At 43.8% G+C, this 16,015-nt stretch overlaps 1 protein-coding gene across 2 annotated transcripts in view; it reads left to right on the forward strand.

Moving 5' to 3' along the window:
- The window catches only part of MAMDC2 (MAM domain containing 2), a 139,574-nt gene that overhangs the window by 72,719 nt on the left and 50,840 nt on the right, over window positions 1-16,015 (forward strand). For both annotated transcript variants that reach the window (XR_838719.3, XM_010999853.3), the window contains exons 6-7: window positions 7,283-7,539; window positions 12,682-12,775. Coding sequence is in view for 1 of the 2 variants with exons in the window: in XM_010999853.3 (XP_010998155.1) it covers window positions 7,283-7,539; window positions 12,682-12,775 (351 nt within the window). In the remaining variant the exon portion in view is untranslated. The remainder of the gene's footprint in view (window positions 1-7,282; window positions 7,540-12,681; window positions 12,776-16,015) is intronic.

Below are 16,015 nucleotides of genomic sequence, written 5' to 3' on the forward strand. Positions count from 1 at the left end.
TGAATATATGTTTTCCTTCGTTTGGCTGGGTGGTTTTAACTGCCCCAAACAGTGAGTCAGATTTTTCAGATGAGCCCTTTGTCTCCAAATTCTTATCTAATGGTGGAAATGACTAAAATAATGTAGTAAGATTATGGCGGGGCATCTTTGGAATACTGGAAGGGATGGGATATTGTCTTCCTTTTTCCTACTCAATTCTGTTCTTTTTTTTTTTCTTAATTGAGGTATAGTCCATTTACAATGCTGTGTCAACTTCTGGTGTACAGCATAATATTTCAGTCATACATATACATACATACATTCCTTTTCATATTCTTTTTCATTATAGGTTACTACAAGATATTGAATATAGTTCCCTGTGGTATACAGTAGAAACTTATTTATCTTTTTTATGCATAGTAGTTAATATTTGCAAATCTTGAACTCCCAGTTTATCCCTTCTCACCCCTTAAGACTGGTAACCATAAGACTGGTAACCATAAGACTGTTTACTATGTCTGTGAGTCTGTTTCTGTTTTGTAGATGAGTTCATTAGTGTCTTTTTTCTTTTTTTAGATTCCACATATGAGTGATATCATATGGTATTTTTCTTCCTCTTTCTGGCTTACTTCACTTAGAACGACAATCTCTATCCATCCTACTCAATTCTGATGCATCACATATGGACTTTTTCCCTTTGTTAATATTTTATCAAATGAAACAAAATCTTTCAGGGGATAACCTACTGACAGCTCAGATTATTTCTGCTTCTCACCTGCCTTAGCAAAAGGAAGATATTGCTAGAAAGATAATGAGGGAAATCTGTTTCCTTGGTGAGATTTTAAAAATCAGATCTACATATGGTGCCACTGTAGGAGCTGAACAAGGTTTCAAAATGTAAAATAAGGTCAGAGTTGTTTTATTACATCAAAGACTATGAGATGGATGGAGCATCTTTCTGTAACTCATGACACTTTTCTCATTTTGGTTCAGATTGAGTTCAAGCATCATCTTAACCGCACCCATTCATTCGTTCTCAGCATTGATCCATTTGGTTCATTGCAGAAGCACTCAGTAGAGAAGTAACTTTATTAATTTTCTTACTTTTGCCTTTGTGCACTCTCTGCTGGGTCTCCTCTCTCTGTCCTTGGATGACTTTACCCTGGCTTTCCAGGCACTTTCAGGTATTAACAAGCAGCCTCGTTTTTGAGGATTAAGTTCGTCAAGGCAAAACTCCAATTTCTCAGCCAGTTCAAATCCTCCCCCAGACCAGAGCACAGAGCAGCAGGAGAGAGAAGGGACTGGGCTTTGTTTCTTCATACTTCTTCCCTTTGCTTTTTCTTCCTCTTCCTCCTTCACTGTGCTGTGTCTAGCTCCTCTAGGGTTGGGGAGGGAGGATGGGGGGAACAGAAATGGAAGGGAAGAGGACAACAGGCTGGATGTGACCAGTGCTGTTTAATCTGGAGTCGATGCTCTTCACACTGTAGGTGGCCAAATGCTGGTCATTCCTCTCCTGACTAGTGACAGGGGTGTGCCCTGACTGGCTATCTAAGAATCCCCCCAAGGGCCTGTTAGGAGGCACACCCCACTGCCCCTTTCTGTTGGGGTACCACCATGCCTACGGTCCTCTAGCCCAGCTACCTCCTGACTTGCCCACTTAGGCTTGGGGAAAACTCAGGTCTTTGTCCCATCAGTCTCTGGAAGTACAGCTCACTGGCAGCAAAACCCTTTCTCTCCCTTCTGCCTCCACGAGTCCCTACAGCCTCGTGCTGTACGCAGCCTCTGTACCCGACAGATTCCGGTCATCACTGACTAAGTTCTCCCAATAACCCTGCCACCCTCCTCTCAAGGCCCAATGCAATCGCAGGACACAGAAACTTCTGCAAGTGTGGGTGGGGATGAGGTTAGAGGGTAGTTTCCATCCCCTGCCCTCTCTGCAAGTGGTTCCCCTAAGCCCTTTCCCTTGGATCAGGGTAGGAAAGGGGAAGTGGTCCCCTCTTGTTCCCTTGGGAGGTCAAAAGGAAACACATGACAGCGCAGCTCCGTGACAACTCTCTAGGAAGAAACTCTGTCTCCAATCTCTCTGGTCCCTCCTTGGCCTCATATATACAGGCTGGAGGTGTGAAGTGATCTAAATCTCGTAGAGCTGGCTTAGACGCCAAGTCTGCCACAAAGCAGTGCATTCAACACAGATGGTCTAGCACCAGTCTTTAGAAAATAGAGGTACTTGGCGCCCATTGTTCTTGGCACTGAGGTCTTAGCAGAAACTAGGAGAAGCCTCACTTCATGTCCTGTATAGTCAGACTGTATACAGTAAAACTTACCAAACCCTTGGAACTCAGTGTTCGTAAGGATAACTGCCGGATCTGTAGACTGGGAGAGCAGGCACGATAACTTGCTGCCTCCAGGCGTTGTCTCCTCATGGTGGCCACAGACCAGCTGGCATGTTTCCTCAAACCAGATTTGCCCCCTTACCCAGGAGACAGCTTGTCCAGACAACCATGACACAGATGCGGACATCGCAACGGGAGCACAAACGTGGCCAGCGGGGCCGAATCACAGCTGAGTCAGAGGATGCCTTTGGCATCGCTGCCAAGCCAAGGGCAATCTTTGTGGAATGCCGGTTAGCCAGACTGTTTGAAAACAAAAGTTCAGGAGCTGCCCTCAAAGTTCTTTTCCTAATTTGATGAGAAATGGCTAACTACCGAGGGCCACTGGTTCCATATGGAAAGTTGAGCTAACACAGAAGTCTGCAGCAAGAAAGGAGGAAAGTCCTCTTCAGAAGCTGGTGTACTCGTGGTGTCACTGCAGGCATTATGCTGGGGGTGGAGGTCCATTGGGGGTCGGTGGGGAACAGGGCTGAGCTTTGGCTGGCATCCCCCAGAGTTTTGATCTTCCAACCAGATCCCCAACGATTTGGTTGATTACAGGATCCTTTTCACCTAAGATCTATCTGTACCTAGTTTCATCTACTCAAACTTAAAGGATCTGATAAAAATTGCTTCTTTTAGAGATCCTGGCAGCTCTAGAACCTTAGACCAGTTAGGAGGGTTGACTTTATTGAGCTGGGCAGAAAAATTCTCATAATACCAGACACTGAACATAGTTTCCCAAGGACTCCAGGTGACCTTCTTCATTCCCCATGGAAAGTTACACAAAATGGTGTCTGTTCAACCCCTCCCTGAAACCACTGGCTCCTCTTCCTCAGAGCAGATCATACCCGATGACACACACTCAGCCTCCCGGGGCAGACACCTGGTGATTTCTGAATCATCTCAGCCCCTTCAACTGAGATGATAAACTTATGATGAGCTACCTTTTGTTTCCCAGTGAAAAACAGTCTTACTCATATTGTCAGTAAATAATACCCGACTTTGGCAACAAATGAATGATGGAGAGGAAAGGGGGGGGGGCAACGGAATGTGGTCTCGTCTAGTGGTTCTACGTGAGACTTGCTGTCAGCAGTCCTGGTCCGACTCCCAGCTGCCTCTCTGACTCACTTTGGGCAGGTCACATTGTGTTTGCTGTTGTTTTGTATCAGAAATGTGATTGTGGCTCACTTGGCTTAGTGTCTTGTGCATGGGTTGTTAATGAGGCACTTAACCGCAAATTCAGGGATGAAAATATTGTCCACACAGGAGGTGAGTAAGTAGCCTTTAAAGAACGCTATCAGATCTCTGTCAACTGTAAGAAAGACAAATTTATCATGGGACAGGGTGTGGGACATTGTTCTAAACACGGTTACGGGCACTCCAGAAATAGAATGAATAATTTCAGGTGGATTTGTGAGGTCTCCTAGATTCACTGAGAGTCTCCTGGAGTCTTTGGAGGTGCCCCTCACCCTGGGTAGACTGATTTCCCGCTTCATGGCTATGTCAGTTCGGGTCCTGCAGGAAGCAGACACTCAGCTGGGATTGGGGGAACTGTCTGTGAAAGATAAAGGGGAGAGAGCTGGAGGAGCCTGGGCCCAGGATGGTGTAGCCATTAGGCATAGAAGTCCCAGTGCCTGGGAGCCCTGACATTTTTAGGGGCCCATGAGAATATCTTAATTTTATTTATTTTAAAATCAGAAGGAAGAAAGTGAATGTAATCATAACAAATGTAAGTCCAGCCAAGGTTATGTTCATGCTTATATGAATGCAGTTATAAAATACAACTCTTAATATATTTTATGGAGAAAGAGACCCATAGCAGCGAAAGTGCCTAGCATCCCCACAGAAGTCCTAATGCACCTGGGTGGGAGAGCCTGCAGCACGGGAGGGAAGGCTGACACCAGTGACAGAGAGGGACCAGGCTGATGGGGAGTTGCTGAAAAGCCCCATGTAAGGTAGATAGGCTTAACTCTGGGACCCCCTGCTCTGCTTGGTCACTGGCTGAGGACAGCCAGGTGTGGCATGGCACACATGCTATTGTGGATCCAAAGGTGAAGCAGATGGAGGCTGAAATCAGCTGTGGTCCCTGCGGCAAGTTCATTAGCAGGAGACGTCAGGAGCCCACCTGCATGGTCCCTACAGTGAGGTATCAAGGAAACAGTGTATGATAGCGCCTCCAACCAGTTCCCCCACTGCATATCTTTAAAGAGACTCTGCTTCATTGGTGAGACAAATTACAAAGGGCATAAAGGCCTCCTCTCTGCCTTTGTTACTCACATAAGTTCTCGTGAACAGTGGCGTGTTACAGGGGTAGCTGGTTACAGGAGTTCTGCTCCAGTAAAGTGTTCCAGTCGGGGCTGTCTGGCCACCAGCAGGGCTGTGGGGGGCACTGGAGCTTAGGCGGGGGAGTCGTGGCCTTGCTTCCTTACTGATTTGTTTAGTCTGACATTTGGATTCTTCCTTTAAAATCCCTCCCCAGAGGTGGCCAAGTGGGAGCCCATCAGCTGTTTCTGGCCTTGCAGAAATGTTTATTTGGCACACACAAAGTTTAAAAAATTACGGTGGCTGGTGTTACGGGTTAAATTTTATTTCCTCAAAATTCATATGTTGAAGTCCTAACCCTCAGAACTTCAGAATGTGACCTTACTTGGAAATAAGAGTCATTGCGGATGTAATTGGTTAAGATGAGGTCATACTAAAGTAGGGTGGGCCCCAAATACAATGTGACTGGTGTCTTTATAAAAGGGGGAAATTTGGACACAGAGAGACATGCAGAGGGAGAATACCACATGAACACGAAGGCAGAGATCAGTCAGTCAAGGAATGCCAAGGATTGCCAATGCCAGAGAAGCTAGGAGAGAGGCTTAGAACAGTCTCCCTCACAGCCTTCAGAGGGGACTCTTTTTTTCCATACCTTGACCTTGGACTTGTAGCCTCTCGAACTGGGAAACAATAAATTTCTTTAGTTTAAACCACCCAGTTTGTGGTACTCTGTTATGGTAACCTTAGCAAACTAATAGAGGGGGTATCATTTAAAAATGGATAGATTTGCCATAAAAATCTGGATTTTGAGCTTCATTGGGAAAACTCTGCAGCCCCTGGCTGGATGTCAGAGCATCAGTCGGAAGTAGAGGGATGGGCTCCCAGGAATGAGCACAGGTGCATGCAAGAGGCCAGCTCTCCTTGCCACCAGCTGGTTGCTGCAGCCCAAGGATATGGGCCCCCCACTGTCAGATTTCCTGATTTTTCTGCAGAAACTTAATTTCTGCTTCTTGTTGCTGGTGAAGTATGATTTCCAACCTTGGCAGCTAGTTTACCACTCTATTTTCTCCCTGACCCACTCCACTTCAATCACATACTTGATCTGGCTGGCTCCTCCTATCATCTGAGTTTGTGATCTCTATTTATTCACAGTTGCGTGGCTTGACAAGATGATCAGACAAATTCTATTTAAGCAAGGGAGATTTTTCAGGGTGTTGAATCATTTGCTACCAGGAGAAAATGAGCGTTGAGTTATCCATCTTTCCTCTCTGCCATGTTGCAGTGAGGATTTTCCTGAGACCATAATTGTGCTTTGAATAAACATTTGTTGAGGACCTGCCACATACCAGGCAGTGTGCTAGGTGCAATGTAAGGGTCCAGTGTGTGAATGCATATATTTTTCTAATATCCTTACTGCTATTTTGCTGAGGATAAAAGGAATTGTTATAAACCAGGCACAATGTAATAAGATATTCAGCTGTATTTGTTCTGAGCTTGTAAACAGAAAGGCTGTTCTATCAAAGCTGCTTTACATAGTACTCCTTGTCACTGCAGCTCAAATAAATTTAGACAAAACTGCTAACAATAACAGTACAATATGCTGGGGAAAGCATAACACTAAAAACATTAATGTCATTACTTGTTAGGTATTGTTGAAGGTATTCAGAGTGTGCTAGGCACACGCTAATCACTTCATATACGTAATCTCATTGAATACTCAGATCAACCCTGTGAGAGAAATATTTGATTCTCATTCCTCTAGAAATGAGGAAATGGAAACCCAGAAATATTCAGTAACTTGCTCAAAATCAGAGGGCTAGTAAGATATAGAGCAGGATTCAAACTCAGTTCTTTTAATGCCGAGTCCAAGCTCTCCCCATTCCATCTCATGGTTTCTCTATTCCACCAAATTCCCTCTAATGGAGGTCAGCCTCTGGGTCTGGAGGCCACGAAGGCCTTGCCAAGAGTGATACCCCAAGTTCAACCTTCCAAATCCTAAGCTTGTGTACCGTGTTGACTGGCCTACATGTTCTATTAAAGAAGTACAAATTGTCCTCTTGTTTAAATTCAAAATCTTTGTTTTACTCGAAGAACACGCAGCACAATTTTGTGTATATTGGCAAGACATGCAGGAGGGTTCCTCTGTGCAATTTTCAGAACAGATGGTATGCTTGGTATGCTCTTAGAAACCTTGTAACTCAAAGAAGGTTTGTTGGAGGGTGCCTTCTGGGGTAATGTTCTGCTTTTTTTCACAGCTGTGTTCAGCTTGTAAAAATTCAAACACTCTGATACAGATGATACATCTACCTTTCTTTGTGTATGTTTTACTTCAATCAAAAGTAGGGGAGAGAACACAACATTGTAAAATGATTATAAATCAATAAAAAATTGTTAAAAAAATAATAAAAATATTTTCTTTTCAATAAAAAAAAAAGTAGGGGAGAGAAAAAGAATGGTGCTTATCATATACTAAGCAGAGCACAGTGAACGCCAGCATTTATCTCCCAGCTGCAACATTCATCATCCCATGGCCAAATTTCTTTCATCTATAACCCATTTGTTTCCTCTCTTCTATTCCCACTGGATTATTTTGAAGTAAATCCCAGAATTGCCTCCTTTCATTGGAATCCCCCGCCTGGCTTCAGCTGTGTTTTCTGTGTGATTTTCAGGCCACTACATGTATGTGGACTCGGTCTACGTCAAGCACTTCCAGGAGGTAGCCCAGCTCATCTCCCCGATGACCACGGCCCCCATGTCTGGCTGCCTATCGTTTTACTACCAGCGCCAGCAGGGGAATGACCACATCTTCTCCGTGTATACTCGGGATGTGGCTGGCGTGTATGAGGAGATCTGGAAAATGGGCAGTCCGGGGAGTGCTGCCTGGAACCTCGCTGAAGTGGAGTTCAGTGCTCCGTACCCCATGGAGGTAGGTGTGCCAGCGCTGCCAGTTGCAGAAAGTGGTCGAGAAAGTAAAGTGAGGGTTTATTAAGAGATAGACAGTACGCTCTCAAGGGGAGAGCGGGAAGGCTCAGGTGAGTAGCTGTGCTGAGTTTTTTTGGCAAGCTGGTTACATAGGGTATAAAAATGAGTGGGCAGAACATTCATTGGGGAGGGAAGGGTTTGGGGTCATATTCCCTGATTTTCATCCCAACTCCATCTTCCAGAAGGGAGGAGGGATTTTTGTCCTTATTTAGTCTGGATCGGAACTGTCATGGCGTCAGTGCATGACAGGTACTTCTAACCTGCAAGGCTAATTTCATTGTAAATGAAGGCACAATGACCAAAAGGTACATTTGGACACTGGAGATTCCTGACTTTTCCCTCCTGTCTTTGCCTGCCTCCAGGACACTTATCACCCCAAAATATGTGATTTCTTACCAGTCCTGAGGTTCCTGTGTTCCTCTGTCTGCCAAGGAACACCACTGTCCACAAGACATGGTTTCCTGCCTTTTGGCCTGTGTCCCCCTTTCTCTGCTCACGTCTAGCTGTCTGTCTGCTATAACACAGGGGTTCTACTAGGTGCGTCCGGTCTGACCGCTCTGCAGAGATGCCACCCACACCCAGGCGTGGAGTTCAGGAGACACTAATCTCACACTCATTCTTTCTTTTCTGCTGTGTCTCAATCTTTATCTTCTTTTTGTCCTCCTTGGCCTCCTCCACTTTTCTCCCTTCCTCGTTCAGTACTCCCTTTTCCCTTCCTCTTTTATCACTTCATTTTTTACAAGAATCTTTTTAATAAGGACAAATATGGAAAAGCCAGTCAACCAACTAGATTTCTTGGGCACACTCTCTCTGAACCTTACGTTGTGGTTGGGGTGAGTTCAAAAGAGGCGATCACTGCAGCACCTTCGTCGATGAGACTCACCCTTGAACTTCCATCCCTGGCAGCAGCTGTGGAGGTTTCCCTTACCTGAGGGAATACTCCTAATTTGGGAGGCCATGGGGAGGAAGACTCATTTTCTTCTTTTCTCCTTTACAGTATAAATAATGTCATAAAAGTCAGAAATAAACTTATGATTATGGCCCTAATTTGAAACAAGCCTTGGCGTCTATGAAGTTTTTTAGCTTTTTATAGTTTAAAGCTTGTTATGGTTACAAGAGTGATAAAGGTCCATTGCAGAAGAATTAGAAAATTCAAGAAGCAAAACAAACTAAAACACCCTAGGCCAGCCCTGCAAAGATAAGAACTACTAACATTTTGGCGTTTATTCTTGCAGACCTTTTTTATAAGCACACGTATTAATACATATTGGTATATGTATTCCAGTACTGATATTACCAAGTCCAAACTCGTTCTGCTTGCTGCACGACAGGCCAGTAAATCAGGGGATAAGGGGTTGAGGCAAGGAAATACAACTTTATTCAGAAAGTCAGCAGACCGAGGAGTTGGCAGACTAATGTCCTGGAGAACCATCTTCCCCAAGTTAGAATTTAGGCTCCTTTTATATTAAAAAGAGGAGGGGGTATGTTTGGTTGTGGCAAATTTCCTAGTGTCAGAATCCTTTGTTCCTGCAGCTGTCCCATAGGTAAGGTCATGATATCCCTGTAAATCTCCAACAAGACAAATGTTATGTTCTATTCTGCAACTTTTAATCTCTATGTGAATGAGAAAAGTGTTATACCCTCAAAGGTCAGAGCCTTGAGAATGGGCGCTCCTATATATTTCAGGCTATAGGCAACCTTCTTTTACAAAAGGTGCAGAACCAGCATGACTAAGCACAGGAAACAGAGCACAGGGTTAGAGCTAAAGGAACAGATCTAATATGGAGTCAGATTTGTTCTTCCCTGCTACACTGACTACAATCCAACAAAGTAGATAAACTTATCCCCATATTACAGATGAAAACGGAGGAAGTGGAGAGTGTAAGAATGTGGGTGTTTTGTTCTAGGTCACACAGCTGGTGAGTGCCAAGGTGCTAGGCAAAGTTCTTGAACTAAATCTGACATAAAGCTGAGGGAGGAGACCCCGCTTTGTCTGGGGACCCCTAGGACCTTTAGAATCAATGGATGCAGCATTGTGGTTACAGATCTGGAGCTCCAAGTGTTACGACCAGGGTTCTTGGATTCCTTAATCAATAGAAATTGATAAGAGACTAGAGGAGAAATTCAGGCGAGGCTTTATTGGTACTCATGCTGCAGCACCAGGGAGCAAAAACAAATAACAGGTTCCCTTACTTGCTCCAAGTAGGGGTGAGCTGATCCCTTAAATGGGGTGAGGGTAGGGGTCGATCCATGGGTCAGCTTAGGTGGTCTGCCCACCCCCTTGGTGCTGTGGGCAGGGATCATGTGCAGTCCCCTGCTTTTTGTTCCCGAAACCTCAGAAGTGGCGGTTGGGTTTTTGGTCTTTTTGCATCTTGTTGTTCATAATTTGCCCCAACTGCCTATGCAGGCAGTTATTTTTAGTCTCTTACAGTTTCTTTGTATTCTGTTGCTGGAGGAGATGTTTGTCTAGGAGCAAGCACTGCAGCAAAGGGTCCCAGGTCCCAGCCTTACTCTTAAGGAGAGTCTTAGTTCCACAGGTTAACATTCCCTACTTTCACTTAGCGCTTTTTGCAATATCTTTCCAAGTCTGTTTAGAGTGCAAAAGAAGCAGATTATCCTCTGGATGCTTTTCAGTGGTTCCATCCACTCACCTAATGTGGAGCTTCAGTGAGTGTAGGGGTTGAATTTCAGTTTCCAACTGTTTTATTGCCGGTGTGCCTGCCACTTCCCATCCCACTCTGTCCAGCCCCCCGCCCCCTGGCCATCCCAGTACAGCCCCAGAAAAGGGCCTTTTGCAGTATATGTGCTGTTACCTATCCCAAAGTCTGACCAGGCCTTGATTTGCTCCTGCAGCCCAGTGGAAAGTCTGTGAGCTCGGTTATAAGGAGGAAAAGAAATGTACATACTGCTTCAGAAAGCTTTCCTTCTATTAAAGGCAAATGAGTCACATGGACAGTGAAGGCCGTTGTCTCTGCAAATTCCTTTCATCTAACCATAAACTCCTGGGGCAACATTTATATGAGTGAGACTTTGCTGAATTTTCTTTTTAATTAATGATGGAAAAATCACACTTTCTGTTTACTGCTTAAGTTTACCACTAAACTTCAGAATACATCCCTTTGAGTCACACATGCGTGATTCTGCTGTAGCAGTCAGGACACATTACCCCGGGATTAATTGCTCTTGGTAATTGCCAGGAAAAGAGACTTACCTTGTGGAAATCAGTTAATTTAATGTCCTCAGGTTCTCAAATCAATTTTTGAAAGGAAAACAAACATTTGAGACCCTCTTTCTGAATGAGAGAGAACACATTAGCCCGGGGGCTGTGATTTGCAAATTATGATCTGAAATATTCTGCAGGCTGAGTTAGATCACTTCCATCTTTGGCTTTATCAGTGAGCACCTTGAAAACGAAATGTCATGGACATGTGTTTGGTTTGCAGACTTAATCTGCATCTTCTCATTCGTCCATGTCTGTTCCCTTTGTTCTCAGCCTTCCTCTGCTGCCAGTGACAAGCTTCCAGGACCCCTCTTAGAGTTTGCAGAGGCCATGTGTCTAAGGACCATTGTTAAGCTGAAAGGGACCATCTTGTCCAAACTCTTTTTTCAAAAATTAAGAAACTGAGACCTAGAGGGGAGAAGAGACCTGCTGGAGTTAAATTAGTGGCTAACTAGGCTCAGACCTGAATGTGGGTTCACGACAGGGTCACCCTGGAGGAAAAGGCATGGATTCAGTTCAGAGCACGTTGTGCACCTGACTCCATGCTAGGATTTTGTATACATGATCTCATTTCATCACCTCAAGTCCTACAAGGTAGGTGTTATTATACCTATCTTAGAAATAAGAAAAGCAAGGCCCTGGGAGAGTTAGCAATGTACCCCAGGTCATCTACCTATTAAGTGATGGAAATGGGGTTTGAATTCTTATCTGTCTGCCTCTAAGACACCATTCTCTTTGGAAGAGGTTGAAAACTGAAGGCCTCTGGGTCAAATCCAGCCTGCAGTGATCTGCCTGGTTGCTGTAGTGGTATTTGTTTCTTTGTTTGTTTTTTGCATGTTTGTTTTAGTTTTTGAATTAATGGTAACATTGAAAAATCCAAAGACGTCAAATGAAAATCCAGAGATCCAGGTCCTCTTGACAATTTGGTAGATCCAGGCATGAGAGGCCTGAGTTCCCACACGTCAGCCATTGACGAAGCTTGGTAGCAGCCGCCCCTTTAGATGAGCCTTGCTCCCCATCTCACACAGTCAGCCCCCTTTCCTGCTGCATCAGACCAAACCTTTATCAAACATTTAAATTACCTGCCTGGCCCCAGCAGACATTTGAGTTTCCACCTCCTGCTCAACACTATATGCTCTCATGTCATCAGTTCAGCAGAGAAGACTGCACACTTGAGTGGTTTTCCCAGCACAGATGAATGCTGTATTCACCCCACCTGATCCCCATGGTCACAAATAGAAGGTCGTTGATGGAACTCGTAGTTAAAGCTGGTGGCAGAGAACAGAGTACAACTAAAGGGGCTGACCCTGGGTTCTCTCTAACCATTTGAACGTGCCTGGACATGCTGAAATCCTAACATCCACACATAGGATTTCTGGGCCTGATTTTGCCTTAGCCGTCCAGTGATCATCTCTGATTGCTGCATCTTTGTCCAGATGGACATAGAATCTTATGCATGAAAAAGGGAAAGGACCTGGGAGGGGCTTAGTTCTCTGTAAAGGGCAGAGGGTGAAGCTAGCCTGCTTTCTGCAAGCAGCCTGTTGCTTCTTTAACTAAAGCTCGTAATGCAAATTGTCAATTCTGTAGTTCTAGCAGAAAGTGATGGAGGTACTTGGATACTCAAGGGAGGGGGAAATATCCACCCATAAAATGCAACTTAGGGCTTAGAATTCACTCTCCCCAAAAGAAACTGTGGGTTGAGGAAGGAGCTGCCGGAATGCCTATATTTAGGAACATGATTCGTTAAGTACCTGTAACTTGGCATCACCAGGCTTGATTGACACATCATTTAAAATCATAGTTACAAGCACTGAAGCCTAACAGAAAATATATACATAAGTAACGGTTTGTCACTTTCCTCTGCAGGTTATTTTTGAAGTTGCCTTCAATGGTCCCAAAGGCGGGTATGTTGCCTTGGATGATATTTCTTTCTCTCCTGTTCACTGCCAAAACCAGACAGGTATGCACTCTCGTCTTCTTTCTCACATGTGGAATTTTCCTTTCTCAATAGATGCCTGCGGTCACAACTTGCTTTAATTCTTTCTAACTTCCTCACCTTTCCTGTTGTCCTTAAAAAGGTGTTTAACCGAATAGTCATTTTTCTGGTATATTATTCTTTTATCCCCTCACACAGTGAGTGTAATTTTTCTGACAACGCAGGTCAGTCATCATGTGACAAAGAGCTTTCATCTTCCTGACTTACTAAAAAATGAAAATTAAATAATGCTAACTCCCTCCCACTCAATCTTTCTTTTTAAAGGGCATCTTGGGTCCATAGACAGGTGGATGGGTAGGTGGGGAAAAAAACTCTCAAAATCTACTGAGTAGAATTATAAAAATTCTAACTTTATGAATCCAAGATCTTTAAATGTCCTCATGTTTAAAGATGCTAGTGCTTGGTATACATCTGTATGATGGTTTTTGGCCTCATAGTATGTATTCAGTTGAATTTCTCTTTCTAAGTGAACACTTGTGTTATTGTATCATGGCCAATTTTATAATTTCCATAAACTTAGTGTTTGGAAAAGAGAGGAAATTTTTACTTTCTGGGAAAATAGGCAAGCAGATCGATTCAAAGTGAATTAGAAAACAAATATTTTAGAATAAGAAGGGTGACACTATATTAATGATAACCCAGATGAATGCAATTGACCTTGCCTTTTGTGGATTTGTTTCCTGGAGAGGCCCTAGGAAGACACTGTGGTCATCTGTCTTATTAAGGGGACTTCATTCTGGGTTTTGGAGCGTGGGAAGTAAATTTTTGAACTTGGCCCTTGTAGTCTAACTTTCACTTAAGATCGAGTTAGTTTCTAATTTAATATAGTTTTAAATACATTCTATAAGAAAGGAAATTGAGAAAGAGAATTTTCTACTCAAGTTAAACTGTTACTCCAAATTATAGAGAAACATACTAATTAGCTGATACCAAATATTATTTTTACTAATTCTAATTTGAAAAAAATTAGTGAGAGAGAACCAGACTAGATTTACATATTTATATATTGTCATTAAAATGATTTAATACAAGCTGTAATCAAAGAATAAAAGTGTCTCTAAATTTGACAGAACACAGAAACCAAAACTGTTGTACTTCTCTAAACCTGATTGCTCCTGCATTCTATCAGCTGATATTTCAGTGATGTTAGTAGCAGTTTCACGATCTCTTTATCATTATTTTTAGAAAGTTTCTCTTCTCAGTCACTAGGCATTTATGTTGAACTGTTTTTATATTTCCAGGTTATACATGTGGGAGAAGAGGTGTTTATTCAGCATCTGTACTGGGTAGGGGATGGGGTGAAGAGGCAGCTGGAAGGTGATAGAATCTACTAAGCCACCTTAGAAGTAATGTTTAGAAATGTTATCCCTTAAAAAAAAAAAAAGATATAGAATAGATATGAGCTCTTTCCTACTGACTGGTGAAAAGAAAGATGCCAGCAAAATAAGGACCATTTGTTAAGAGTACTGGTGATCCCTCAGTCTGTAAAATCTAGGCCACACAAAGACCCTTCCTCTGTAGGGACCACCAAGGCTTCACATTTTTATATAATTAAGTTAAACAAGGCTCCATATCGGTCTCCAGAACTTCCCAACAAAACAACTTTGCTTTAAAATGGCTTAACTGCATGATCAAAGCATTATGTTTGAGAACCAGGACTTTGGACTCCCATCCCTACTCTGTCATTTACAAGCTGCGTGACCTTTAGCATGTTAATTAACCTCTCTGAGACTCTGTTTCTACATTTATGAGACAAGGATGGAAGAATCTATGTCATAGTTTGTCGGGAAGATTGATGAGTTAATGTCTGGACAGCCTTAGCAGAGTATGACACACAGAAAATGCTTGGGCATGAGACCTAATATTATTTACTTAATTTTCAAAATACTCCCATCCATTCTTTAAAGATCAGGGGATCAGACTGAAGCTAAAGAGAACCAGCAAATGACACTGCCTGAATGAATGTGTAAGCTAGAGCCAATTTTGCACCATTCATTAAGCAGCTGTGGGCCATTCTGAGCCTTAGAAGCTAAGCCCTCTAGTTTTCATGCTTCCTCTTACATTTCACAGTTTATGCCCTTCTGTTTTATAACAGGTGCCAACATTCTTTTCCTTATCTTGATTAGCTCCAGACTTGTCTCCGCTTTTCCCAACTGGACCTAGAGTTTTCTTCCCTCATCTCCCTAATGGGCTGAGACAGGAATTATTTCAACACATGAAGCATCTTCTTCCCACCATCTGGTTGCTCTTAGCATTAATCCAGTTTCCCAGACCTGAGGCCCATCACAGAGTCACAGGTCTTAAGCACCAGTGGCATGTCACTCCCCAAGTATTCCCCTAGGATGCCTCCAGAGGTCAGTGAGACCTCACCCCACCCTCCAGCTTGAGTTATAGCTCTTCCCTTTCCAAGCCTTTTCCACCCATAAACTTTCCCTCCCCACCACATTTGGCCTAGAGTCTGGATCGTAGGAATAAGCTCTCCTTTTAGTCTGTAAGTCCTTAAATACCTAATAGGTGATCCCACCCACTTCTAGGAATCCTGCCTGAATGCCCAGCCCCCAAACTGAGAACCCCACTGTCTGCCATGTGCAGACCTAACTTCCTCTCTGGGCTTGGGTTCATCCCACACCCGGGCCAGGGCCTGGGAGGATCCTGAAGCTCATGGATACACCTCTCAAAGGGTGTTCACCTGGACCTAAACCCCCATATTGGGGAGGGTCACAACAACACACTGCACAGACTTCTTGTCTAATTGGACACCTGGCTCCAACTGTTGCCTAGGTTATAGCTGAAGGTGCCACAGGCTTCCTTAGCTCTGAGGCCCCCAAGCGTCTCACTAGCCTGGTCAGTGGCCTAGCCCTGCTCCATCATGATTCCTCCATCTGGTGCCAGGTCCACTCACTCTCTTTCTCTTCCCTTGCCAGCTTTGAGCTGTCCCAGCCTGCTTTTGGGCTGTCTTGTGCTAAAATAAAACCAGTGTGCAAGTTTAGCCACCTAAAGAGCACACAATGCCCAAAGTGGCTAGCAATACAGGGGCTGATAAGCCTCTTAGAGCTCTGGGACTGATACTGAGTTCATCTCCATGAACTCCACGGAGCAGAGGAAAAGATGAGAAATCCTCACAGCCATTCTTCTCAAGCTGTAACACCCCCCAATCTGATTCGATTATCTTCAAATCTTCTCAATTCTGAAAATTTTAAATGT

This window comes from Camelus dromedarius, chromosome 10 (assembly GCF_036321535.1).
Source record: "Camelus dromedarius isolate mCamDro1 chromosome 10, mCamDro1.pat, whole genome shotgun sequence".
NCBI classification, from domain to species: Eukaryota; Metazoa; Chordata; class Mammalia; order Artiodactyla; family Camelidae; genus Camelus; species Camelus dromedarius.